General features: G+C 53.0%; 1 protein-coding gene across 4 annotated transcripts in view; it reads left to right on the top strand.

Annotated features, from left to right (window-relative positions):
• The window catches only part of Cdh23 (cadherin related 23), a 386,464-nt gene extending 362,550 nt beyond the window's left edge, over window positions 1–23,914 (top strand). For 2 of the 4 annotated variants that reach the window (XM_021205124.2, XM_029542203.1), the window contains exons 45-68: window positions 1,018–1,143; window positions 2,010–2,213; window positions 3,408–3,866; window positions 7,456–7,572; window positions 9,399–9,623; window positions 10,181–10,350; window positions 10,696–10,833; window positions 11,839–11,958; window positions 12,881–13,058; window positions 13,191–13,402; window positions 15,051–15,242; window positions 15,390–15,503; window positions 16,209–16,338; window positions 16,431–16,682; window positions 16,760–16,921; window positions 19,490–19,746; window positions 20,030–20,127; window positions 20,905–21,025; window positions 21,112–21,191; window positions 21,360–21,400; window positions 21,493–21,553; window positions 21,934–22,063; window positions 22,151–22,273; window positions 23,426–23,914. In XM_021205124.2, the coding sequence (XP_021060783.1) occupies window positions 1,018–1,143; window positions 2,010–2,213; window positions 3,408–3,866; window positions 7,456–7,572; window positions 9,399–9,623; window positions 10,181–10,350; window positions 10,696–10,833; window positions 11,839–11,958; window positions 12,881–13,058; window positions 13,191–13,402; window positions 15,051–15,242; window positions 15,390–15,503; window positions 16,209–16,338; window positions 16,431–16,682; window positions 16,760–16,921; window positions 19,490–19,746; window positions 20,030–20,127; window positions 20,905–21,025; window positions 21,112–21,191; window positions 21,360–21,400; window positions 21,493–21,553; window positions 21,934–22,063; window positions 22,151–22,273; window positions 23,426–23,752 (4,037 nt within the window). In that variant the 3' untranslated portion in view covers window positions 23,753–23,914. Of the gene's footprint in view, window positions 1–1,017; window positions 1,144–1,629; window positions 1,695–2,009; window positions 2,214–3,407; window positions 3,867–7,455; window positions 7,573–9,398; window positions 9,624–10,180; window positions 10,351–10,695; window positions 10,834–11,838; window positions 11,959–12,880; window positions 13,059–13,190; window positions 13,403–15,050; window positions 15,243–15,389; window positions 15,504–16,208; window positions 16,339–16,430; window positions 16,683–16,759; window positions 16,922–19,489; window positions 19,747–20,029; window positions 20,128–20,904; window positions 21,026–21,111; window positions 21,192–21,359; window positions 21,401–21,492; window positions 21,554–21,933; window positions 22,064–22,150; window positions 22,274–22,573; window positions 22,679–23,425 lie in introns of those variants that run through there. The other 2 variants (XM_021205122.2, XM_029542204.1) reach the window with 2 other exon arrangements.
• Window positions 23,915–24,162: the final 248 nt, after the last annotated feature.

The following is a 24,162-nucleotide window of genomic DNA, read 5'->3' as shown; positions in this document are numbered from 1 at the left end:
CAGCCCCGCTCTAACCTCAAGAGAGGAATTCAAGGTAAAAAGAGTTCCCAGGACGGAGATGAACCCATCTTCCCTGCCCTGCAGCCTTGTAGGGTGGAACTCCTGGGACCTGCCATTAGAAGAGGGGCTCAAGGATCCCGCTCAGGCAGCCTAGCCGTTGCCCCTACACAACACTAATTAACCTCGCCTCCCTTTGATGCCTGCTGGAGGTCCTCACACCCTTCTCTGCCCCCACCCGGAGTCCCCAGAAAGAGATAAGCCAGATAGTACTGTCTCTGGGTGGAGGCCACCTCTGTGTGGATTTGACTTTGAAATCTGCTGTGAATTCATCAGTGCATTCACTGACCGCTACGCTGCCACATCAAGGCAGATGTGTGGAGTTACACCTGTGCGCAGACATATGTAGGCACGTGGGCGGCCCTATGACGTACTTCCTGCACTGGCAAGCATGCCTACCAACAGAGACAGACACACAGACAAGGGCACAGCCAGAGCTTCCTAAACTCGAACGTGCCCCTTGTGCATGCAGTCACTACCACATGATCTCAGATGCCCACACGCATACATGAGTATATATATATATATATATATATATATATATATATATATATATATAGCCATGTACAGTCAGACCTTATAATAATAGAGCAATGTCTACATGCATATGGACAGACAAGACACACACATGGTGGGGATGCCAGGGCGCCCCCTAGATCCTCCAGCAGAGTGGCCAGCCTCAAAGGCTGCTGGGAAGCAGGCATAGCTACAGGCAGGCCAGAGGGGCTCGCTCACACTCTTGTGTTTTCTCCCCAGCAGAGCTTTGAGGCCACTCCCAGGCATCTGCGTTCAGTCTGCCAAGGCTGCCGCAGGCCCACCCCGGGGCCTCCCCACCCCTCCCTGCCCACCTCCCCGCCTTCCCCTCTCATCCATCGTCAGCCATGGTCATGGGGACACAGATGGGGAGGGGGGAGGGTAGGGACCGGGCTGGCCTGTGGTGACTCCTCTCCTCTGGCTCAGGGACACCCCTCACCGTGCTCAATGGGCCTATCCTGGCCCTGGATGCCGACGAAGATGTGTACGCCGTCGTCACATATCAGCTCCTGGGTGCCCACAGTGACCTCTTTGTTATCGACAACAGCACAGGTGAGGGCTGTGCAGCAGCTCATAAGCCAATTCTGTGGCGGGACGGTGGTTCTCAACCTGTGGGTCACAACCCCTTTGGGCAGTGAATGACCCTTTCTTAGGGGTCCCATATCAGATATCCTGCCATATCAGATATTTACGTCATCATTTATAGCAGTAGTAAAACTACACGTATAAAGCAGCAGTGAAAATAATTTTATGGTTGGGGGGGGGTCATCACACCATGGGGAACTGTGTTAGGTCGCAGCGTTAGGAAGGTTGAGAACCACTGTTCTAGGGTTCCTCCTTAGCATGGACCCAGGTTCTTCTGGAACCCCGTTGCTCATAGCCCACAGCCCATATTGTAACTGGATTAGGTCCCCGGGGTGTCGATTGGAGGACTCCGGAAGAAAAGGAGAGGCAACTTTAGGGAACTCTTGCTGCATAGACTCTCAGCCCAAGCAAACACCCCCCATCCTCTCCCTTCATGTCCTGTGTCCTGGCCAGAAACACGCCGTGATCAGCCAGAAAAAAAGTAGTGTTCCTGCCCTCAAACCAGCACAGCAGCCCCCCGGAGTCATGTCATAGCAGTTTGGTCAGGACAGGAGGCCAGTCTGGTGACAGGGACATCTAAGAATCATGTCTCCCCCATGGAGCAGGTCAGTCCTCTGCCCTGGTCACTCTCAGCAGACAAGACCCCTGAGACTTGCAGAGGCCACCACGGAGGGACAACCATGGCAAACATGGGTGTTCTGGGATGTGGGGTCACTGAACCAGCAGGAAACGAGGTGTCTTTCCTCCCTGTGGCTGCCATGGCGGCTCTTGTTCTGTTTGCCAACTGTATCCTTTCCCTGTTCATCTCCCTGGCTGGCGGCGCCGGGTGCCAGGCGTGGTGACTGTGAGGTCCGGGGTCGTCATCGACCGGGAGGCCTTCTCGCCCCCGTTCCTGGAGCTGCTGCTGTTGGCCGAGGACATTGGACAACTCAATGGCACGGCCCACCTGTTCGTCACTATCCTGGATGACAATGACAACTGGCCCACCTTCAGTCCTCCCGCTTACACCGTCCACCTGCTGGAGAACTGCCCACCAGGTAACAAGGGTCAGGCCCAGACTCTACCGCTGCACCAGCAGGAGCTGATAGGTAGGGGGGTGGGGGCCAGAGCCTCAGATGCCTGGAGTGGAAGAGCAGCAGAAGGAAGACTGGGCGTTCTCAGAACCGTGGTGTGCTGTCATGATCAAGAACATTCCATCTGTCTTAGGGTTTCTATTGCTGTGCACAGACACCATGACCAAGGCAACTCTTATAAAGGACAGTGTTTAATTGAGGCTGGCTTACAGGTTCAGAGGTCCAGTCCATTAGCATCATGGCAGGAAGCATGGCAGCATCCAGGCAGTCATGGAGCTGGAGGAGCTGAGAGTTCTATGTCTTGTTCCCAAGACAAACAGGAGAAGAATGACTTCCAGGCAGCTAGTGGGAGGGTCTCAAAGCCCACCCCCACAAGGTCACACCCACTCCAACAAGGCCACATCTCCTCATACTGCCACTCACTCCCTGGGCCAAGCATATTTAAAACACTACACCATCCTATGGAGACATCTTATTATCGCTGTTGTCATTACTTTGAGATAAATTCTCAAAACTGTAGCTCAGCATATCCTGAAATATAGCCTAGGCTAACTTCAAGCCTAAGTAGCTCTTGAGTGCTCAGTAGTCCTCCTGCCTCGGTCTCTCAAGTGCTAGTATTACAAGTGGGATTGCAGGCTGGAGAGATGGCTCAGTGGTTAAGAGCACTGACTGTGCTTCCAAAGGTCCTGAGTTCAAAACCCAACCACATGATGGCTCACAACCATCTGTAATGAGATCTGATGTCCTCTTCTGGGGTGTCTGAAGACAGCTACAGTGTACTTACATAATAAATCAATAAATATAATAAATCAATAAATATCACTGGGGTTTACTTAAGGAGTGGGGAGGACAGAGATAGGAGGATCAATGGGATTTACTGGGGGTGGGGAGGATGGAGACAGGAGGATCACTGGTGTTTACTGGGTACCAGTCTAGCTCCAGGTTCACTGAGAGATCCTGTCTCAAAGAAATAAGGCAAAAATTGATAGAAGAAGATGCCCGGCATCCTCCTCTGGCCCCTGTGTGTATGAGCATGTATATCTGTACACACACACACATGGGTACACATACACTACACACGATAAACAGAAGATCCTGGTAGATCTTTCTAGAAGAGGTCCAAACGCTTACCTGCTCCCTGGTTCCTGCTTCCCATAGGATTCTCAGTCCTTCAAGTCACAGCCACAGATGAGGACAGCGGACTCAATGGGGAGCTGGTGTACCGAATAGAAGCCGGGGCTCAGGACCGCTTCCTCATCCACCCAGTCACGGGAGTCATCCGTGTTGGCAACGCCACCATCGACAGAGAAGAACAGGAGTCCTACAGGCTGACGGTGGTGGCCACCGACCGGGGCACTGTTCCCTTGTCAGGCACAGCCATCGTCACCATCCTGATCGACGACATCAATGACTCCCGCCCCGAGTTCCTCAACCCTATCCAGACAGTTAGCGTGCTGGAATCCGCCGAGCCAGGCACCATCATTGCCAATGTCACCGCTATCGACCTCGACCTCAACCCCAAACTGGAGTATCACATCATCAGCATCGTGGCCAAGGATGACACCGACCGCCTGGTGCCTGACCAGGAAGACGCCTTTGCTGTGAATATCAATACAGGTACGACCGGTGGCCATGCTCTACCACCCTCTCCTGACCCGAACCCAGAGTCCATGCTCCCTCCTCCCTCTCTCCTTCCCTCCCCTTCTTCCTCTTTCTCTGCCACTCCCTTTGTGGTCTTGTGGTCCTTCTCCTCTATGGATGTGTCTCCATCCCTCTTCCCTTCCGGGCCCTCACCTCTGCCATCCACCTCCCTTGACGAGCTGCTCCACCCTCTCTGACTCCTTCACCCTGCAGTGTGGTAGAAGTGTTCATCTCCACACATTCACCCTGGCATTTGGCGTTAACAGAGTTTTAGTGTTTGTAATTTGAATGGAAAACAATACCTTGTTATCGTATGCATTTCCTTAATTAGGACATTTGGCCAAACACCTTTGATAGGTGCAGATTGGCATTGAGTGTTCTGTAAATTATTTCTGTGCCCTTATATCTTCTTCCGTCATCATAAAAACAGAATCACAATTTTTATCTCACACGGTTTATCCCATTGAGTGTAATTTTGGCCGTTAGCTGTTGGTCCAACAGTTAAATGGTTTTGGTCCTCTGGGGAGTCAGGGAGGGGCATGAGTCTAACAGGAGTGTCTTAAAAATTAACATGATGGTGACTAAATGCTAAACATGGTTACTATTGAGAGAAATGGACTGAGGCAGCGTGGGTGCTCCGTAGACGACAGTAGACTGCAATATACTGTTGTCTTGATAGCGTGGGGACATTGGGACTCCTGCATTAAGGTAGAGTCCAGACCAGGGTCCCCAGCAGACAGCAGTCAAACACAGGGTACATTTAGATCCCAGGACCTAGCAGCATAGAGGGTAAAAAGTGGTGGGCACACAGCACAACATCAGTGAGCCATTGTCTGGACACACAGGTGTGGGAGGGAGGGTTTTGTTTAGAATAAGTGCTGGCTGGAATGGTAAGAAACGGGAGTGGGATGCACACCATGGCAGCATGCACGTAACTGTAAGGCCGTAGATGGTCCCCAGGAAGACTTATTTATCTTTGAGATGTGGACTCTCTCACAGCCCAGCCTGGCCTCAAACTTGTGACATAGCCAAAAGAACCCCTGAACTGATCCTCTTCCCTCCGCCTCCCAAGAGATGAGATGTCAGACACACGCCATTATGCCTGTTGTACAAAGAACCAGGGGTGGGATGAAGGGGTCAAACTCGGTGCCTCCTGCACGCCGAGTCAGTACACCACAGCTGGGCTGAATCCCTAGCCTCAGCACACACATGCCACAAGAACACTCTGCCTGTGTGGAGAGGCATGAGGGAATAGGGGGTGGATACTAAAACCGAAGAAATGCCCATAGTCATAGTATGCAGCGAGTCAGAGAGAATTAATCTCACCCGCATCTGTGACCCAAAAGAAAGACAGCCATGAGCCCGGGGAGATGTTGGTAGAACTGTGTGCTAATCTAGGCCAGCTCCAAGAGGGTCCCGGCTCGTCAGTCGGGACCACTGGAGAGCCACCCAGCCCTGATTCCCTGCATAGCAAGGCTCCTCAGCTTTTCTCTTCATTGCTCCCCGCTGCCTCCCCCTGATTGTTTCTCTCTCTGTTTTCCTTTCCAGCGTCTGCTCTGTCCACCTTCCTCATGGCTCTCGGCTCCCTTGCTCGGTTTTCCTACCCCTTCTTCCCAGATCCTCCAACCCTCTCTGCTCCAACTGGGTTCTCATCCCCTTCTCCCTCTTGCCCTGGCCAGCTCTGAGCCCTACAGCCACCTCCCCACCCGACACATCCCACCCACCCCGTCCCTCCTCACTGCGCCCTGAACTAACTAATGTTAACCCTCTCTTTCTCCCTTACGGCTGGCAGGCCTACAGGTTTGAGCTCTGTTCTGTCACCCCCACACCTCATCTCCTCTCTGCTCCCCCCCATTGCCTCTCTCCATGCCTCCCACCCCACCCTTCCTGCCCCGGGGGGCCGGCTCAGGCCGTGCCCAGCCTTTGCAGACTGAACGCAGCTGCCCTCTCCCCAACCTCGCTCCCCGGCCTGGGTGCACGGGGAGCGAGAGTAGGAAGAGGAGGAGGAGGAGGCGGCCACTCAGGGTAAGTGACCACCTGTGGCTGGGGACCCGTGGAGGACTGCAACCCAGCAGGGGCTCTGCCAGGGGGAAGGGTGTCCTAAGACTCTGATACCCGAGAGGGAGAAGGAGGTCTTGGTCTAGGGCCAATGAGGGGGATCCAGAGGAGCCACACAGGCACCATCAGGCAGGAAGAAGAAAGGCTCCAGCAGATTGGCCAATAGGTCTGCCCAGCAAAACTCTGACTTCCAGAGACTTCCTCTCTGGTTTATGGGGCAGCCAGGGACTCCGGGAGTTACCAGGAAAGAGCGGAAACTGTTGTCACCAACATAGATGGATCTTTCTGTCCTGTAACCAGCACCATGTCACACCCTGCTTAGTCAGGACAAAGGGCCACACCTGGAGTCCCCAGACTGCCTCTCCAGGGTAGTTGTCCCTCAGCAGGTTCCAGCTGCCTTGAGATCTTCCTAGATAAAAGTATTTGTAAAATTGTGACATAGAACAAAATAGAGCATCTTAATTTGTTCCTTTTTCTTTTTCCCCCTGGTGCTGGGTGTTGACAAGGCATTTTCTGTGTATGCTAGACCAGGGCTTCATTACCACACTGTATCCACAGCCCCATTTCTAAATTTATTTTTTTTATTTTAAGACAGGGTCTCACTTAAGTTGTGTTGGACTCATCACCCTCCTGTGCCACATTCTTAAAAATTAAAGACTTGATTTGTTAATTTGTTTTCTTTTTTCTTTTTTTTTTTTTTTGATGTGTACTGGTGTTTTACTTGCATGTATGTCTGTGTATCGTGTGCACACAGTACTCATGGAAGCCAGAGAGCATGCTTAATCCCCTGGAACTGGAGTTACAGATGGTTATGAGCCACCGTGTGCATGTGCTGGGTATAAAACTAGGTGTTCCGGAAGAGCAGCCAGTGCTCTTAACCACAGAGTCCTCTCTCCAGTCCTGTGTTTTACTTTTTGGAGTAGCTGGGATTCCAGGCATGCATGGTTTAGTTTTCTGAGATAAGGTCTTGCTTTGTAACCCAGGCTGGCCTCCAATTCACTAGCCTCCTGCCTCCTGGCCTCCATGGCTAAGGTTGCATATGTATGCTTCTGGGCCTGGCTCAGCTCAGCCATTTTTTAGTGTATTCTTCAGTAGTACTGAGAACATTCACACTGTTGTGGAATATAAGCACACTGCTATTTTGTTTTGTTAATTACCCAACCCTTTGTTTGTATCTGCAAACAAAGTTCTAAGTGCTCCATTGATGGAATCTCATGTAATTTTTCTGATTTCCTGGAGCCCCTGAAATGTTGTTATAAGTCCCGCCCTTTTGTAAATGAGGAAACAGGGGATTGACAGGCAGCTTGCCCAAGGTCACTAGCCTTAGCTGAAGGACAGAGAGACAGGCTCCAGCTTATGTGTGTGGCTATGGGCCATCCCAGCCTCAAATCGCAGGCTCCATCAAGGACCAGTGCCATCAGGGTGGGGGTGGGGAGCGGCAGGAGCTCAGAGAAGCCCAGATTCCAGAGGGTTACCCTCTGTTTTAATCTGACTTGGTCACCCATAGGGTCTGTGATGGTGAAGTCCCCTCTGAACCGCGAGCTGGTTGCTACCTATGAGGTCACGCTCTCAGTAATCGACAATGCCAGCGACCTCCCAGAGCGTTCTGTCAGTGTGCCAAACGGTAAGACTCCCTGGTGGCGTCTCTTATTGCTCACTCAGAGCCATTCAAGGACTGGGTGGGCTCAGAGTTAGTACAAGCCTGGTCCTAATGGGGAAATTCCAGAACTCAGCTGCCAGAGCTACTGAGGAGTTCAGTTGGGCTACCTTAGAAAAGTGACAGACACCTCGACACTCAGGGTGACTGGGACCCTAAATGCGTAGTGTCTGCACCCTTAGACTCTGAAGAGGGAGGAGAATCAGAGCTGAGAGGGCACCTGTAGTAGGCAGGGTGGCAGAGAATAATAATGGGATCCAGGGCGTGGCTAGAGCCAGAGACAGGAACTGTCCCTCCGATAAGGATGGAACAGGAAACTGAGGGGTCAGGACAGGAAGCCAAGAGCAAAAGAAGGGAACTCAAGGCTGCAGACCACAGTGGCCCAGGCTCAGTGAGAGAGAAGGGGGCAAGTGTTATATCTTCTAGGATATTATGGGCTGGATTGGAAAGGCTAGGCAGATGGGACCGAGGAGAGAGTATGGGGATGGAATATTCTCTAGTGGCTACTGACATAAGACAAGGACCGTTGTTGGGGTGGCCTGAGCCTGGCAGACACTGACTGCTTATCTTCACAGTCCAGAAACCCAAGTTTTTCAGAGGGAAGTGCATACTTGTTTATCTCTTAGATGACCTGAGATTTTGAGATCACAGGCCCAGGCCGCTTATGCTAAAGGGACCACTCCCAGGGGCTAGAGAAAGAAAGAAGGCTGGATCAGAGAAATGATCTGCAGCCATCTTCATCCTACCTCTCAAAGTCTGTGGGGAAACTGCGGTCCCAGAAGGACCAAGGGTCCATCAGAGTCACCCAGGCCATTGGCAGAATACAAGTCCCCTGTCTTGTAATAGAGAAATGACCGGATCAGAGGGAGGGGGTCACAGGTTACAGTCTCAGAGTTGGGACAGATTCTTGGGGGAGATAGCTCAGTTGGTAAAGTGCTTGTCTTGAAGGCGTGAGGACCCGAGTTTGATCCTAAAAACCCACATAAAAATTCCAGGTGGGGGCTGGTGAGATGGCTCAGTGGTTAAGAACACCGACTGCTCTTCCAAAGGTCCTGAGTTCAAATCCCAGCAACCACATGGTGGCTCACAACCATCCGTAACGAAATCTGATGCCCTCTTCTAGAGTGTCTGAAGACAGCTACAGTGTACTTACGTATAATAAATAAATAAATATTAAAAAAAAATATCCAAGCACAGTAACACATACCTGTAATCCCCCGACTGGGGAGGTCGAGGCAGGCAGATCCCTAGATTTTTTTTTAAAAATGTATTTATTTTATGTATATGAGTACATTGTAGCTGTCTTCAGACACACCAGAAGAGGGCATCGGATCCTATCATAGATGGTTGTGAGCCACCACGTGGTTGCTGGGAATTGAACTCAGGACCTTTGGAAGAGCAGTCAGTATTCTTAACCATTGAGCCATCTTTCCAGCCCAGATCCCTGGATTTTTATGACCAATCAGTTTAACCTACTTGGTGAGTTCCAGGCCAGCTGAGGAAGAGCAACTGAGGTTGACCTTTGCCCTTCCCGCTCATGCACACATATATGCATGTGTACTTGCACGCACATACACGCACATGCGCGCGCGCGCACACACACACACACACACACACACACTCATAAGCATGAACATCACACATAGAATAAAATAGTGTAAGACATTGCTATCCACTGAGCTTGGGACCCCTAGGCTCTGAGGGGGAAGGAAGAATCTTAGAACTTGGTGGGGGGGGCATCAGGGTGGGACACAGGTGTCTATGTCTGGTATCAACTCCCACTTATACCCTAGCCAAGCTCACGGTCAACATCCTGGATGTCAATGACAACACACCGCAGTTCAAGCCCTTTGGGATCACCTACTATACAGAGCGGGTCCTGGAGGGCGCCACCCCAGGCACGACGCTCATTGCCGTGGCAGCCGTTGACCCTGACAAGGGTCTCAATGGGCTGATCACCTATACCCTGCTAGACCTCACACCCCCAGGCTATGTCCAGCTTGAAGACTCTTCCGCAGGTATGTGGCAGATCTCCATTCATACCCATGCCTATTAGGCCCTACAGGACTGTGGCTCACTTAACCAACATCTAGCTGGGATGGCACCCCTCACTCTCACCCCTGCCCTTTGGTAGCCTGTGTGAGATTCAAGATGGCTGACATACCAGCCATTTTCTGATGCTCCCAGCAGAGGATTGAATTTTCTAGTCCTGGATAGGATGGGAGCCCACAGGTGTCTGTTGAACCTTAGCAGGCCTCACCGTCACTCCTACCACCTGAGCTCCAGTGAGCACATCCCCCGGGAGCAGGGTCACAGACGGGGAGGTGTCTCAGAAGCCTGGGGGTCATTAATAGTCATTTCCTGAGTCCAGGAAGCTTTCTTACCTCTCTGTTGAGGAGGACAACTGATGGCAGGCAGTCCCTCCTCTGCCTCTGTCCTGCTATGGGCAGTGCTACCTATCCACGGTCCCTGTAAAGCGCCCCTCCTCCCCTCAAAGCCACAGATCCTTCTCCAAGTATAGAGAGCCCAGGATGAGAGTGGCCACAGCTCAGCCGTGGGCGCCTCTGTGTCTCAGGCAAGGTCATCGCCAACCGGACTGTAGACTACGAGGAGGTACACTGGCTTAACTTCACTGTGAGGGCCTCAGACAACGGGTCCCCACCCCGGGCAGCCGAGATCCCTGTCTACCTGGAAATTGTAGACATTAATGACAACAACCCCATCTTCGATCAGCCCTCCTACCAGGTAGGTGGACAGACCAACATGGGGGAGGGGGGTCAGGACCTGAACCTATTCCTTGGGGTCTTTGGTGTGATTTCCAAAGGCCGAGCACAGGAGTAATATGTTGCCCTGGGGCCTCACTGAATCAGTGAACTCCTGGGCAGGGCATCGGCTCTGGGGTGACCCTGCCTTCTCTCTCCTCCCCCTCCTCCCCTCCCCTCCCCCTCCTCCTCCTCCTCCTCCTTCCCTTCTCCTCCTTCTCTTCCTCCTCCTCCTCCTTTTCTCCTCCTCTTTCCCTTCTCCTCCTCTTCCTCCTCCCCTATCCTTTGTCTACCTCCCCCGTGTTCCTATCCACCCTGCTCTCTCTAGGAGGCCGTTTTTGAGGATATAGCTGTGGGCACGGTCATCCTGAGGGTTACAGCTACAGATGCGGACTCGGGCAACTTCGCCCTCATTGAGTATAGCCTGGCAGATGGAGAGGGCAAGTTCGCCATCAACCCCAACACTGTAAGTGAGAGGGCCTGACCCCGGGAGTGGGAGGGCCTAACCCTGGGAGTGGGAGGGCCCAGAGTCCTGGTCTGAAACACCACCCAAAGCATCCCAGGTGCCTCTGTTGCTGGGCCCTGTCACATCTGTAGACCTCAGGCGGGGTCACATCTGTAGACCTCAGGCGGGGTCACATCTGTAGACCTCAGGCGGGGTCACATCTGTAGACCTCAGGCTGGGTCACATCTGTAGACCTCAGGCTGGGTCACATCTGTAGACCTCAGGCTTCTTTAGCTAAGTAAGCTAACTCTCCTCAGAGCCCCAGGAGTTGTTAAGACTGTGACCCACAAATGGAAGAAGGAACTGGTCCTTTGGTGGCATGCCCCAAAACTTGAAACAGGTCCAATGGACCACACACTTGAGACTGTTAACAGCAAGAGGCCGAAGAGCCCTGTGGGAATTGGGTGTGGTGTTTGAGCACCTGCTGTATGCATAGACCTATAGTCAATGTGGAAAGAGGAACAGCACCCCAAAGAGTGGGACCCTCAAGTCCCCATAGGTCTCAGCCTTTCACGAAAGTAGGAATTCGGAGGAAACGCCGGGCTGGTGATTCAGGCGTCTGCTTTAAACCAGTTATTTCCATTGTGAGAGGCGGCTTGGTGGCAGGAGTGTCAGCAGAGCCTTTCGCAGTCCCTGGAACTGGCGTTTCCTGCCCTCTGTGTCCCACTGCGTACTTCCCTTCAGGGGGGTTTTACCCTGCGAGCTGAGCACACAGGCACTGTGCTTGCGACTGTTACCAGAATACGAACTCTATGCCAGGCCCCGGTCAGGCAGTTGGCTCCAGCCTGGGCTGGTCACTCCATCTCAGACAGAATGGGGTAGGGAGGTGGAGAAAGTACCAGAAGGGGACACCATAGAGACTATAGCTGAGCGTTGATACAGACTCTGACAGTATCTGGCCCTAGGAGATAATTGGTAAAAATGTCAAATGGATGAATCACCTGAAACCTTCCCCCCTCCAACTAGGGTGACATCTCTGTCCTGTCCTCTCTGGACCGAGAGAAAAAGGACCACTATATCCTAACTGCCTTGGCCAAAGACAACCCTGGGGATGTGGCCAGTAACCGCCGAGAGAACTCGGTACAGGTGAGGGGCACCAGCCTGGGACCATGGAGACTGACTGCTCCAGGCGGGCCACCAGCCTCCCCGGGCATGGTGGCAGGAAAGACGAGAGGTTGGCTGCTGGGCTTCCTGGCTGTGGCTGCAGGAAGAAGAGGCTGCCTGGGAGAAACCTCTCGTTCCCAAATGCTGCGTAGACAGCCAAGTACACCTAGGCATGACCCAGGTGACACCTGGCTGTCTTCACGACCCAGCATCTCCAGGTGCCCTACAAAGCCATACGGCAACAAAAACTAACTATAAACTAGCCATTTTCACTTGCGGCTCCTTAATTAATTAATTAATTAATTATCTATCTATCTATCTAAGTTTTTGGGACGGAGCCTCACTCTGTAGCTTAGGCTGGCCTCAGCCTTGGAGATGCTGCCACGCCAGTATCCCAGGGTCCTTTCAAACCTTTTGTAGCTGAGGGTTACCATGCACTCCTGATTCTCCTGCCTCTCCCTCCCAAGTGCTAGGATTATAGCGTGGACAACCATGCCTGGTATATGGAGTCATGGAGACTTAATTCCAGAATCTCATTCATGCTAGCTACTAAGAGACCAGCACTTGACCAACTGAGCTCCACCCCCAGCCTGAAACACTGTCTCAAAAAAAAAAAAAAAAAAAAAAAAAAAAAAAAAAAAAAAAAAAAAAAAAAAAAGACAGTACAGATGGGTGTAGTGACACATGCTTTAAATCCCACCACTTGAGAGGCAGGAGGGTCTCTGTGAGTTTGAGGCCAACCTGGTCTACAAAGCGAGGTCTAGGCTAGCCCAGAAAGACCATGTCTCATAAATGACAGGGCCTTTCACCTAGGGTGGTACTCTGTCCCTCCTCTATTCCGCCTTACCCTTATGTGACGGGGTTTCCTAAGGCAGCCCCTTTTAGGCTCTGGCGATCTCCCCAGGTGGTGATCCGAGTACTTGATGTCAATGACTGTCGGCCTCAGTTCTCCAAACCGCAGTTCAGCACGAGTGTGTATGAGAATGAACCAGCAGGCACCTCGGTCATCACCATGTTGGCCACCGACCAGGACGAGGGCTCCAATAGCCAGCTGACCTACTCTCTCGAGGGCCCTGGGATGGGTATGTGGCCTTTCTCGGCTGCCCAGGAGGGATAGAGGGTGGGGAGGGGCAGGCTGCCATGTCTGTCACCCTGGGCCGGGGACAAGAAGGCTGTCTCAGCCAGCCTATTGGCTTGCTCTCTCCCACCGCCAGAGGCTTTCTCTGTGGACATGGACTCAGGCCTGGTGACCACGCAGCGGCCGCTTCAGTCCTATGAGAGGTTCAACCTGACCGTGGTGGCTACTGATGGTGGGGAGCCCCCACTCTGGGGCACCACGATGCTGCTGGTGGAGGTCATCGATGTCAATGACAACCGCCCCGTCTTCGTGCGCCCGCCCAATGGCACAATCCTACACATCAAAGAGGTATCCCTGATCCCGGGCCACGCCCACCCACCAAGGTATCCCTGATCCCGGACCACGCCCACCCACCGAGGTATCCCTGATCCCGGGCCACGCCCACCCACCGAGGTATCCCTGGTTCTGGGTCACGCCCACCCGCTGATGGATGCTTGCCTCCCATATCTAGCCCGCTGCCTCAGCCTGCATTCACCACCTGACAGAGTAGAAGGCTGTCCCCATTGCAAGAGTGTGAACACTGAGGGCAGACTCGCCCAGTACCACATGGATCTGGAGCAAGGACTCATCCCTTGGGCAGGACGTCTAGGAAGTCCTCAGTCAGGAAAAGATCTGGGTTCAAGTGTAGCAGCTCTTTGGCCAAATGATCGTGAGCAAGCGACTCGTCTTGTCTTCCTCTTGAGGATGGGATAATAATAGAATGTACAGCATCTCTTGCTCATAGACAAGGAGTATCTGGTCTCCTGGCACTCACTTCCCCTCAGACATAGTTCAAAATAGACACCAGGCCCTTCCGTCTGTCTGCTGGCCCTGCCATGCCAAGACGCATGGCTCAGCCCCTCTCGTCGTTTGGTCTATTGGCCATCCAGTCAGGGGTGAATGCCCTGTCTTTTCCTCCTGGCTTCCCTAAAGACCCGATGACCCTTGGCGAAGTTGGGATAGTTCTAGCTTGTCCTTTGCCTCCTAAACGCACAGCTCAGAACTCCTGTGCTCAGACCATTGCCCCCTAAACTCACAGCTCAGAACTCCCGTGCTCAGACCATCTTGTTACTCTGTCTCCTTTTTTTTTTTTTAGATGTATTTATTATTATATATACGTACACTGTAGTATACAGTCTTCAGACACACCAGAAGAGGGCGTCAGATCTCCTTACAGATGGTTGTGAGCCACCATGTGATTGCTGGGATTTGAACTCAGGACCTTCAGAAGAGCAGTCAGTGCTCTTAACTGCTGAGCCATCTCTCCAGCTCCATGCTGGATCCTTTTTTGAGGTCCTGTAGGAGAAAATGATCCCAAGTTTAAGTGCCGAGAAACAGTGGGCCTAGTGTCTGTCAAACCGCAGTGATCCACCAGCCCTCTTCGCTTTGCCCACCAGGGAGCTCATGGTGTCCCGACCTTGCAGAGACTTAGGGCATATATACATTGCCCTCAGCTTCCATCTTACACCAACTGTACCCTAATTTCTTTTTTTAACTCGATCTCATTATAATTCACATATTCTTGTCAACCGCTTCAAATTTTCTTCAGTGAAAGAGACTGGGACATACACTAATGATAATCTAATTCTTTTCCGCACCAAAGGCTGCATTTGCTAAGTTTTCCCTTCAAGGGCTCTGTATTTGGGGAGATCCATGTCTCCTGAACATTTATAAAGTGTCACCCTGATTTTATCACTGCCACTTGGACTTCTACTTGTGAATAACAAGAAAATGACGAAGGCCAGATGAGCTGAGCGGGTTCTAACAGTCAGGAACCGTGTTCTTGTTGGGAGGCACGAAAGGGATGCTTAGGGCAGGCCAGTGTGGGCTTTTCCAGGTCCGAGTCTAAGCTTACGGGAATGCAGGCACTTGAGGCTTGGCTGAGGCAAGGGCTCATCACAGCCTGGTTCTGGGATGTTCCATGCCCACATGCTCTCTCTCCATGACCCCGCCACAGGAGATCCCGCTACGTTCCAATGTGTATGAAGTCTATGCTACGGACAATGACGAAGGCCTCAACGGGGCAGTACGCTACAGCTTCCTGAAGACTACAGGCAACCGTGACTGGGAGTACTTCACCATCGACCCAATTAGCGGCCTCATCCAGACAGCGCAGCGCCTGGACCGTGAGAAGCAGGCTGTGTACAGTGTAAGGGGGCAGGCCTGGGGTGGAGCCTGGGGGGTGGGGGAGACTGCCTCTGGGGGACTTGTTCCATTGAGCTTCCTTCCCTAGGGCTCTAAGCCACCCTCCTACCCTATCTTTCCTTCCGCTCTGACTGGGCTCCTTCACCTCTAGCTCATCTTGGTGGCCAGCGACCTGGGCCAGCCGGTGCCATACGAGACAATGCAGCCATTGCAGGTGGCCCTGGAGGACATCGATGACAACGAACCCCTCTTTGTGAGGCCTCCTGTGAGCTCACTCACCCCCCTGTACCAGTGACACCCACACAGGGACTTCCACCTGTGAGCCCACATACGCACATACTCTGCCCTGACACACAGTGGGTTATCTATCACGCAGTGAGCCGCCACCTAGACGAGCTCCCCACAGACATTTGAGCTATGGCATTCAAAGTTGGGCACTACTGCGAGGTATCACTTAAGTGATCCAAAAACCAGGCAAACCCCCAATATCTATGTGGGCACATATAGTCATGTTCATCATGTATATGTGTGCATACACAGCATAAAAGTTGATTCTGGAGTCTTGAGCCAAAACTCAGCCAAACTCATATATATATATATGTGTGTGTGTGTGTGTGTGTGTGTGTGTGTGTGTGTGTGTGTATGTGTATATATGTATATGCATGTGTATATATGTATATGCATATATATATATATATATATATATATATACATACACATATATGAATCATATCTCAGAGAGGCTGTGTCCATGCACATAAGCATACAGACACTTGATGGAACGTGCATTCAGATACTAGGGGTAGATACATCAGAGAAGGTTAAGCCCTGACCTCATGGAGATTAGAGTGACCACTCTAATCTGCTTGCTCTCTGGGCGATCAAGACCTCAGACCCACAGGGTAGGTACCAGAGGTCCTCTGGCCAGGCCTGGAGCGTGGGCCTCCTGTAACAACCTCCTCTCTTACAGAAGGGAAGCCCTCAGTACCAGCTGTTGACGGTGCCTGAACACTCCCCCCGCGGCACCCTTGTGGGCAATGTGACAGGAGCCATAGATGCAGATGAGGGTCCCAACGCCATTGTATACTACTTCATTGCAGGTGGGGTCTCCGGAGCCAGTGCCCCACCTGCCCTGGGTCTGGAGAGGGCTCTGGGTGGCCTTCCACTCACCCTGTGCCCCGTCCACCCCCAGCTGGTGACGAGGACAAGAATTTCCACCTGCAGCCCGACGGGCGCCTGCTAGTGCTCAGGGACCTGGACCGGGAGACGGAAGCCACCTTCTCCTTCATCGTCAAAGCGTCCAGCAATCGCAGCTGGACCCCTCCCCGCGGACCCTCCCCAGCCCTCGATCTGCTGACCGATCTCACCCTGCAGGAGGTGCGCGTTGTGCTGGAGGACATCAATGACCAGCCGCCACGCTTCACCAAGGCTGAGTACACCGCAGGTGCAGGGACCAGCCAGGGCCTGAGGGCATGGGTGGCTCCTTCCCTGACATTTATGTGGCCTGCCTGTTCTCCACAGGAGTGGCCACCGACGCCAAGGTAGGCTCGGAGTTGATCCAGGTGCTGGCCCTGGATGCGGACATCGGCAACAACAGCTTGGTCTTCTATGGCATTCTGGCCATCCACTACTTCCGGGCCCTGGCCAACGACTCTGAGGATGTAGGCCAGGTCTTCACCATGGGTAGGAGCCCTTGTCCCTGTGTGGACTTCAGTCTAGAGATGGAGTCTGTGTGAGCATAGGACCTAGGTGGCTATCCATGTCAGCCCTTCCAGGAGGGCAATTTCTGCTAGTCTATTTATTCTCTCCCCCACTTCCCTTCTCCCTCTTGCTCTGGCCCCGCTCACTCTGCCCCTCCCCAACCCCCACCCCCTGCTCACTCCGGGTCATGCTCACTCCAGCCTATAGGATTTTTATTTGTTCCTCCTTACGGATGACTGTGATCCACTGTAGGGTTGCTGGGATTTGAACTCAGGACCTCCGGCTCTTAACTGCTGAGCCATCTCACCAGCCCTAGTCTGTTTGTTCTTCACCTATACATTTCCCTCTCTATATACACGTCTTCTTTTTCTATGTGCATGTGGGGGGTGCGTTTTTATTTATTTGAAGGAGGGAGGGGTGCGCCCACAGAACATGTGTAGAGATGTCAGAAGACAACTTGGAGCCTTTGGTTTTTCTCCTTCACTGTGCGAGTCCCCAGGGATCAAAAGCTGGTTATCGGGCTTGGTGGCAAGTGCCTCCACCCACTGAATCACCTCACTGGCCACAGGGCGTCCTATAGCCCATCTGGCTTCAAGCTCTCTCTGTAGTCAAGAATGATCCCCAGCCACGCATGGCAGTGCAAACCTTTAAATCCCAGCACTCAGGTAACAGAGGCAGACAGATGTTTGTGAGTTTGAGGCCAGCCTGGTTTACATAGTGAGTTCCAGGACAGCCAGGGCCATCCAGGGACAGCCTGTCTCAGTTAAGAAGGATCTCGCGTGCCTGATTCTCCTGCCTCCGCCTCCTAAGTACTGGGATCACACTCCTATGCCACCACACCAAGTTTATATGGTGCTGGGAGTGAAGCCCTCTTATCAACAGCTGTACCCCAGGACTCTTGTTTTCTCACCTTCTTATCCATCCATCCCCCTCTCTGTCATCTGCTTTCCACATCTGTACCCCTTCTCTTGTGTGCCGCTCATTTGCCAAGGCACCAGGGAGCTGGCTGGCAGCCAAGCTGTCGTGGCACACGTTGCTTGAGTTTTTATCTGTGTGGATGGGTGAGACACTCTGGGGCAGAGCCCGCAAGGCGCCTACTAGTTCCCATCTGACACAGGCTCCTCATCTGCGTGTCCGTCTTGACGTCCAGAAGGTCTGGGCCTGATATCCAGGGCTCCCATATCTTCCTCTGGTCCCTACTTCTGACCTCATAGCCCCTATCATCTGTACTGGGCTCTGTATTCAGAAACACCACATCTCTAGATCACTGACCCATTTGCCTTTATTTCCTTAACGCCCAACCTTCATCTTTCCAGAGATGCCCACCTTAAAGGTTTAGTGCGGAGCCCACCTCCTTGAGTTGGATAGCCGGATCTCCTGAGCGTGTACTGTGCTTTTTTAAATGTGATGCTAGGAGCCAAACCCAGGGCCTTGGGCATGATGGGCAAACCCTGCCACTGAGCTACGATCCCAGCCCCCGCTGATCTTACTTTAATAAACCAACTTTTAGAGAAGCTAAGGAACTTGCCACATGCCTAGAAAGTGGTGGGTTTTAAACCCAGGTCTTCTGCCTTTTTTAGAGTCATCTAGGCCAGTGGTTCTCAACCATCCTAATGCTGAGACCCTCTTAATATGGCTCCTCATGATGTGGCGGCCCCCAACTGTAAAACAGTCATTGCTACTTTGTAACTGTAATCTTGCTACTGTTGTGAACCATAATTTATTATCTGTGTTTTCCAGTGTTTAGGTGACCCCCCGAAGGGGTCATGACCCACAGGCTGAGAACCACTGGTCTAGCCTGTGCCATCTCTAGTCATCTCTGTTATATTTGTGGAATTCCTAAGTACATGTGTCTACAAGCAGTGTTCCTCAACCCGTGGGTTGTAACGCATTTGAGGGTCAAATGACCCTTCCACAGGGGTCACATAAGACAATCTGCATAGCAGATATTTACATTATGGTTCAAACAGTAGCAAAATTACAGTTATGAAGTAGAATAAAAATATTGTTATGGTTGGGGGTCAGCACATGAGCTGTATTAAAGGGTTGCAGCCTTAGGAAGGTTGAGAACCACTGTTCTAGTGAATGGGAAAGACCCTACAGAGCTCAGAAATTGCCATCACACCATCATCTGGGCAGGAGAGCCTGAAGTTATTTAAATGCAGTGTTGGGGCTGGAGAGAGAACTCAGAGCTGGATCTTCCAGAGGCCCTGAGCTCAGTCCCCAGCCACCACACGGTGGCTCACAACCATCTGTAAGGGATCCAATGCCTCTTCTGGTGTGTCTGAAGACAGCTACAGTGTCCTCGTGTGCATTAAATAAATAAATAATAAACATTAAAAAAATAAAATGCAGTGTTTACATAAAGCTGGAGCAACCATTAAACATCAGGAGCGTTTCGGCCCGGCATGATAGCGTATGCCTATAATCCCACACTCAGGGTATGTGGACGTGAAGAACTCTGACTTCCTCCCAGGATGTGGGGTAGGAGGCAGGGTTCACCATCAGTGTATGTGGCCTCTGAGCTGTGCCACCCCGACTCTTTAACAGGGAGCGTGGACGGTATCCTGCGTACCTTTGACCTCTTCATGGCCTACAGCCCTGGCTATTTTGTGGTAGACATCGTGGCCCGAGACCTGGCCGGCCACAATGATACCGCCATCATTGGCATCTACATCCTGAGGGATGATCAGCGCGTGAAGATAGTCATCAATGAGATTCCGGACCGCGTGCGTGGCTTCGAGGAGGAGTTCATTCGCCTGCTGTCCAACATCACAGGCGCCATCGTCAACACGGATGACGTGCAGGTGTCCTGGGGCCCGAGGACTGGGGCGATGGGAAGAGACGGGACAGATGAGGCCCCCTCCTTAGTCGTTTCATAGCCACATGGCTTTGAGGGACAGCCCCAGGTCTGTAGACCTCCATCTCCTAGTCTGTAAATAAGAATAGTGAAGGAGCCCTGTGTGGGAGTTAGCAGCCAAGTCGGGGAGATCCAGGAGTGGTAGGGCTCCTGCATGATGCTGGCCTGTAGCATCCCATCCCCAGTGCAAGCCGTGCAGCCTTATGCCCACAAACCCCCTTTCTCCCCAGTTCCACGTGGATATGAAAGGGAGGGTGAACTTTGCACAGACAGAGCTGCTTATCCACGTGGTCAACCGTGACACAAACCGCATCCTGGATGTGGACAGGTAGGTGTGTGTGTATGTGTGTGTGTGTGTGTGTGTGTGTGTGTGTGTCGTGTTTGGACTGCTGTTATGGGAAGAGGAACCCGCAAAGGAGGCACAGACCTTACCGTCAACCTCCCTGCACGGTCAGAGCTGGGGAAGAACACAGCGAGGCAGCAGGCGCGTGCTTTTCCCGCTAGGCTTCACAGTTAGTCAGGCTTCCACTGCTGTGAAGAGACATGGTGGCCACGGCAGCTCTTATAAAGGACATGACTTAATCGGGGCTGGCTTACAGTTCAGAGGTTCAGTCCGTTATCGTCACGGTGGGAAGCGTGGCAGCATCCAGGCAGACGTGGTGCTGGAGGAGGAGCCGAGAGTTCTCCATCCTAATCTACAGGCAGCAGGAAGAGAGACAGACAGACTCTGGACTTGGCTTGAGCATCTGAAACCTCAATGCCTACCCCCCAGTGACACATTCCCTCCAATAAGGCCACACCTCCTTCCTAATGGTGCTGCTCTCTGGTGATCAAGCACACAAACCTATGAGCTTATTGGGGCCATTCTTATTCAAACCACCACATTCAGTTTGTCTATAAAACTCCATTTGTCTGGGGTCCATGAAGACCCTGACCACAGCCTTGGGGCCCATACCATGCTCTCCCAGTCAGGTGGCTTTTCTCTTGCAGGGCTTCAGAGCAGCATTGTGAGCATGCAAGGCACATGGTGGGAGCAGAACACACTGCCCCAGAATGGAGGGTGGTGAGTGGGTGAGGTAGAGCAGAGGCCATGGCTCCTATACAGGGTCATTCAGATGATTGATGAGAACAAGGAGCAGCTACGGAACCTCTTCCGGAACTACAACGTCCTGGATGTGCAGCCCGCCATCTCTGTCCAGCTGCCGGATGACATGTCTGCCCTGCAGGTACGTGTGTTGTGTCTGTCTGTCCCCGCTGTCTGGGTTGTGCCCCGGGACCAACCTGCTAATGGCTGGCCCTGCTATGTCCACAGATGGCCATCATTGTCCTGGCCATCCTTCTCTTCTTGGCTGCCATGCTCTTCGTCCTCATGAACTGGTACTACAGGACCATGTGAGTGTCCCCACCTCCTGCCTCAACCAGAATAGCTGATGTCTCCCGGACAGTGGGCACCAAGGCAGGCAGGGACAAGGACCAGAGATAACAGGCCAGCTTCCCTCATGGAGCTGACTGACACTCTTTCCCTCCCCGCTCCCTCTTCCTCCTTCCCTCTCTCTCCAGACACAAGAGAAAGCTAAAGGCCATTGTGGCTGGTTCTGCGGGTGAGTGAAGGTTGTTGGGGGTCAGGTTAAGGCGGCCTGGTCCTCCCCCTGGCCGTACCCTTTTGCCCCTCACTCAAATTCTCTCTCTGCAGGGAACCGTGGCTTCATCGACATCATGGACATGCCCAATACCAACAAATACTCCTTCGACGGGTGCGTGGACTCAAGTCTACAGATCCCCTTAGGAAATCCCTGCAGGACCCAGCTAGAGAGAAATTATCTGTAGCAGCCGCCACCCTGGCTGAAACATGGAGTGTGGGCTCCCCCTACTGGTCTTGTCACTTCCCTGCACTCTCAGAAATGTGTGGTCCAGGTCCCGAGGGAGCAGAGGGAGGAGGTGAGGCCTCCCTGACAAAGCTGACCCAGGCTGGTAGGCAGTAGCTCTAACAGGATCCTATGACAGAAGGATGTAGCCATAGTTGCTACGGCAGAGTTCCTGTGCAGCCCTGCTGATGGTTCTGTAGCTGGTCAAGGGAATGGGCAGTCTTAGAGGCAAGGCATCTTTTCTACCCTATGCCACTCCCCAACTGCAGAGCCAACCCTGTGTGGCTGGACCCCTTCTGCCGGAACCTGGAGCTGGCCGCTCAGGCCGAGCACGAAGATGACCTCCCTGAGAACCTGAGTGAGATCGCAGACCTGTGGAACAGCCCCACCCGCACCCACGTGAGCCAGGGTGGCAGCCTGCAGCCGAGCTCGGGACTTGGGAGGGTGGCTTCCTACCCTGTGATGCCAATGCTCCCTCTCCTCCAGGGAACTTTTGGGCGTGAGCCCGCAGCAGTCAAGCCCGATGATGACAGATACCTGCGTGCAGCCATCCAGGAATACGACAACATCGCCAAGTTGGGCCAGATCATCCGAGAGGGGCCTATTAAGGTGAGCCCTCTCCTGCAGGGTCCAGTGCCCAGGCCCTGTCTGAATTTGACCCCTACTCAAGGATGTAAGGAGATGGTTTATCTGGACCTGCCTTCTATCAGGATGGAAAGGGAGTTTGGGCACTAGGGTTAATAGGCTCGGCAGCCCGTGGCATCTTCGGACCTGGACGGTCAGTTTTCAGGCTCTCTTCCCATCCTGTGCATTTGGACTGGATACCTGTAGTACCGTGACTGCCATGGGCGTGTAAGGGCTAGGGCAGGCACCAGCCTTAGTGGGGAGTTAACCTTCTCCCTTCCTTAGGGCTCGCTGCTGAAGGTGGTCCTGGAGGATTACCTACGGCTCAAAAAACTCTTTGCACAACGGATGGTACAAAAAGCCTCCTCCTGCCATTCCTCCATCTCCGAGGTAGTGAGGTAGCCTCGGGAGCGGGGGAACTGTGTGCCGTGCCCCATCCCTGGGGATGCCTGCCTGCCCATCTCTCTCTCCCTATCCTTTTCTCTCTCTCCACCCTGTTACTGGGAGCTATGTGCTCTTCTATAACCTAGCAGCCAAACCCAAAAAGCTGCTCCAGGAAGTCAGAAAGGACATTATGATGCCTGGATACTGTGGAGTCTTCCCTAGAAATGAGGTGGGCTCAAAAGCAGCAGTTCTTAGTGTCCAGGAACCCCTAACCACTTTCTAAGGAGCCTCCACCTTAAGAAACAGGTCAGGAGTGCCAAGCAGGCCTGTGTACCCTGGGCTACTGTCCCAGAAACTAAGGCTCCCTAAACCTAACACTGGCTTTCCCAAAATGCCCATTTCCACCTGGGTATATGCTACAAAGCGGGCAGAAAGCCTGTGGCCGGACCAAAGTGTTCCTCCTACTTCCAGAGAGAGGTTCTACCTGGCCCTGCTTTACTACCAATTTGGTTACAAACCCAGATACCACAGTGGTGTCCAGACTGATAGCCACGTGCTTAAGGACAGGTGGTGAACCTTTTACTATCCAGCCTCTGCCCTCCGTTTGAGAAGGCGGGCAGGCCTGTTGGGTGGATGAGGTAAGGAGGAGGCAGATCACAGCCAGTGTGGTCCTGGGGTGGCCAGCTTACACCCCAGGCACAGACCTCAGCTCACTGTAGTTTCCGAGTCACGAGGGTGTCCCTCCTTCTGCAGCTGATCCACACCGACCTGGAGGAGGAGCCTGGGGACCCCAGCCCAGGCCAGGGCAGTCTCCGTTTCCGACACAAGCCACCCACGGGGTTCAAGGGGCAAGATGGAATCCACACGGTTCACGGCAGTACGGGCACACTGCTGGCCACTGATCTCAACAGCTTGCCGGAGGACGACCAGAAGGGGCTGGACCGCTCGCTGGAGACGCTGACGGCCTCTGAGGCCACTGCCTTTGAGCGCAATGCCCGCACAGAGTCAGCCAAGTCCACCCCTCTGCATAAGCTCCGGGACGTTATCATGGAGAGCCCCCTGGAGATCACAGAGCTGTGACGGCAAGCCCGCCTACGACCCTCCGAGGCAGCGGCGTGGCCGGCCCTTCGCCCAGTCAGGCCTTTGTGGGTGACCCTGGGCTGGCCCTGGCAGCCTGCACGGCGGCTCAGACTTGCCTCCTGCCAGGAACTGATTCAGCATCTGATCTCTACCTTCATAAAATCGGTTATTTTTTTAAGAAAACTTTAAAAATGCTAAGTGTCTAAGGACAAGGTAAGGAGGATCTCTGGGGAAGCCCCAGAGACTGAGGCCCAGCTCTTCCTGGTGCCTCCAAGGAGCAGGGGTCCAGCACAGAACTGACAACCCAGCTGGCCCACCCCTGCCTCAGTCCAAGCCCCCACCGCACTTCTGCCTGCTGGACATCAGGGTGGCGCTCTGCCCCTGCACACACACCAGTGGATGAGGGAGCA

The sequence above is a fragment of the Mus pahari genome, chromosome 9, assembly GCF_900095145.1.
Source record: "Mus pahari chromosome 9, PAHARI_EIJ_v1.1, whole genome shotgun sequence".
Classification (NCBI taxonomy): domain Eukaryota; kingdom Metazoa; phylum Chordata; class Mammalia; order Rodentia; family Muridae; genus Mus; species Mus pahari.
The sequence above is the reverse complement of the archived record's forward strand: the minus strand, read 5'-3'. Positions and strand labels throughout refer to the sequence as shown.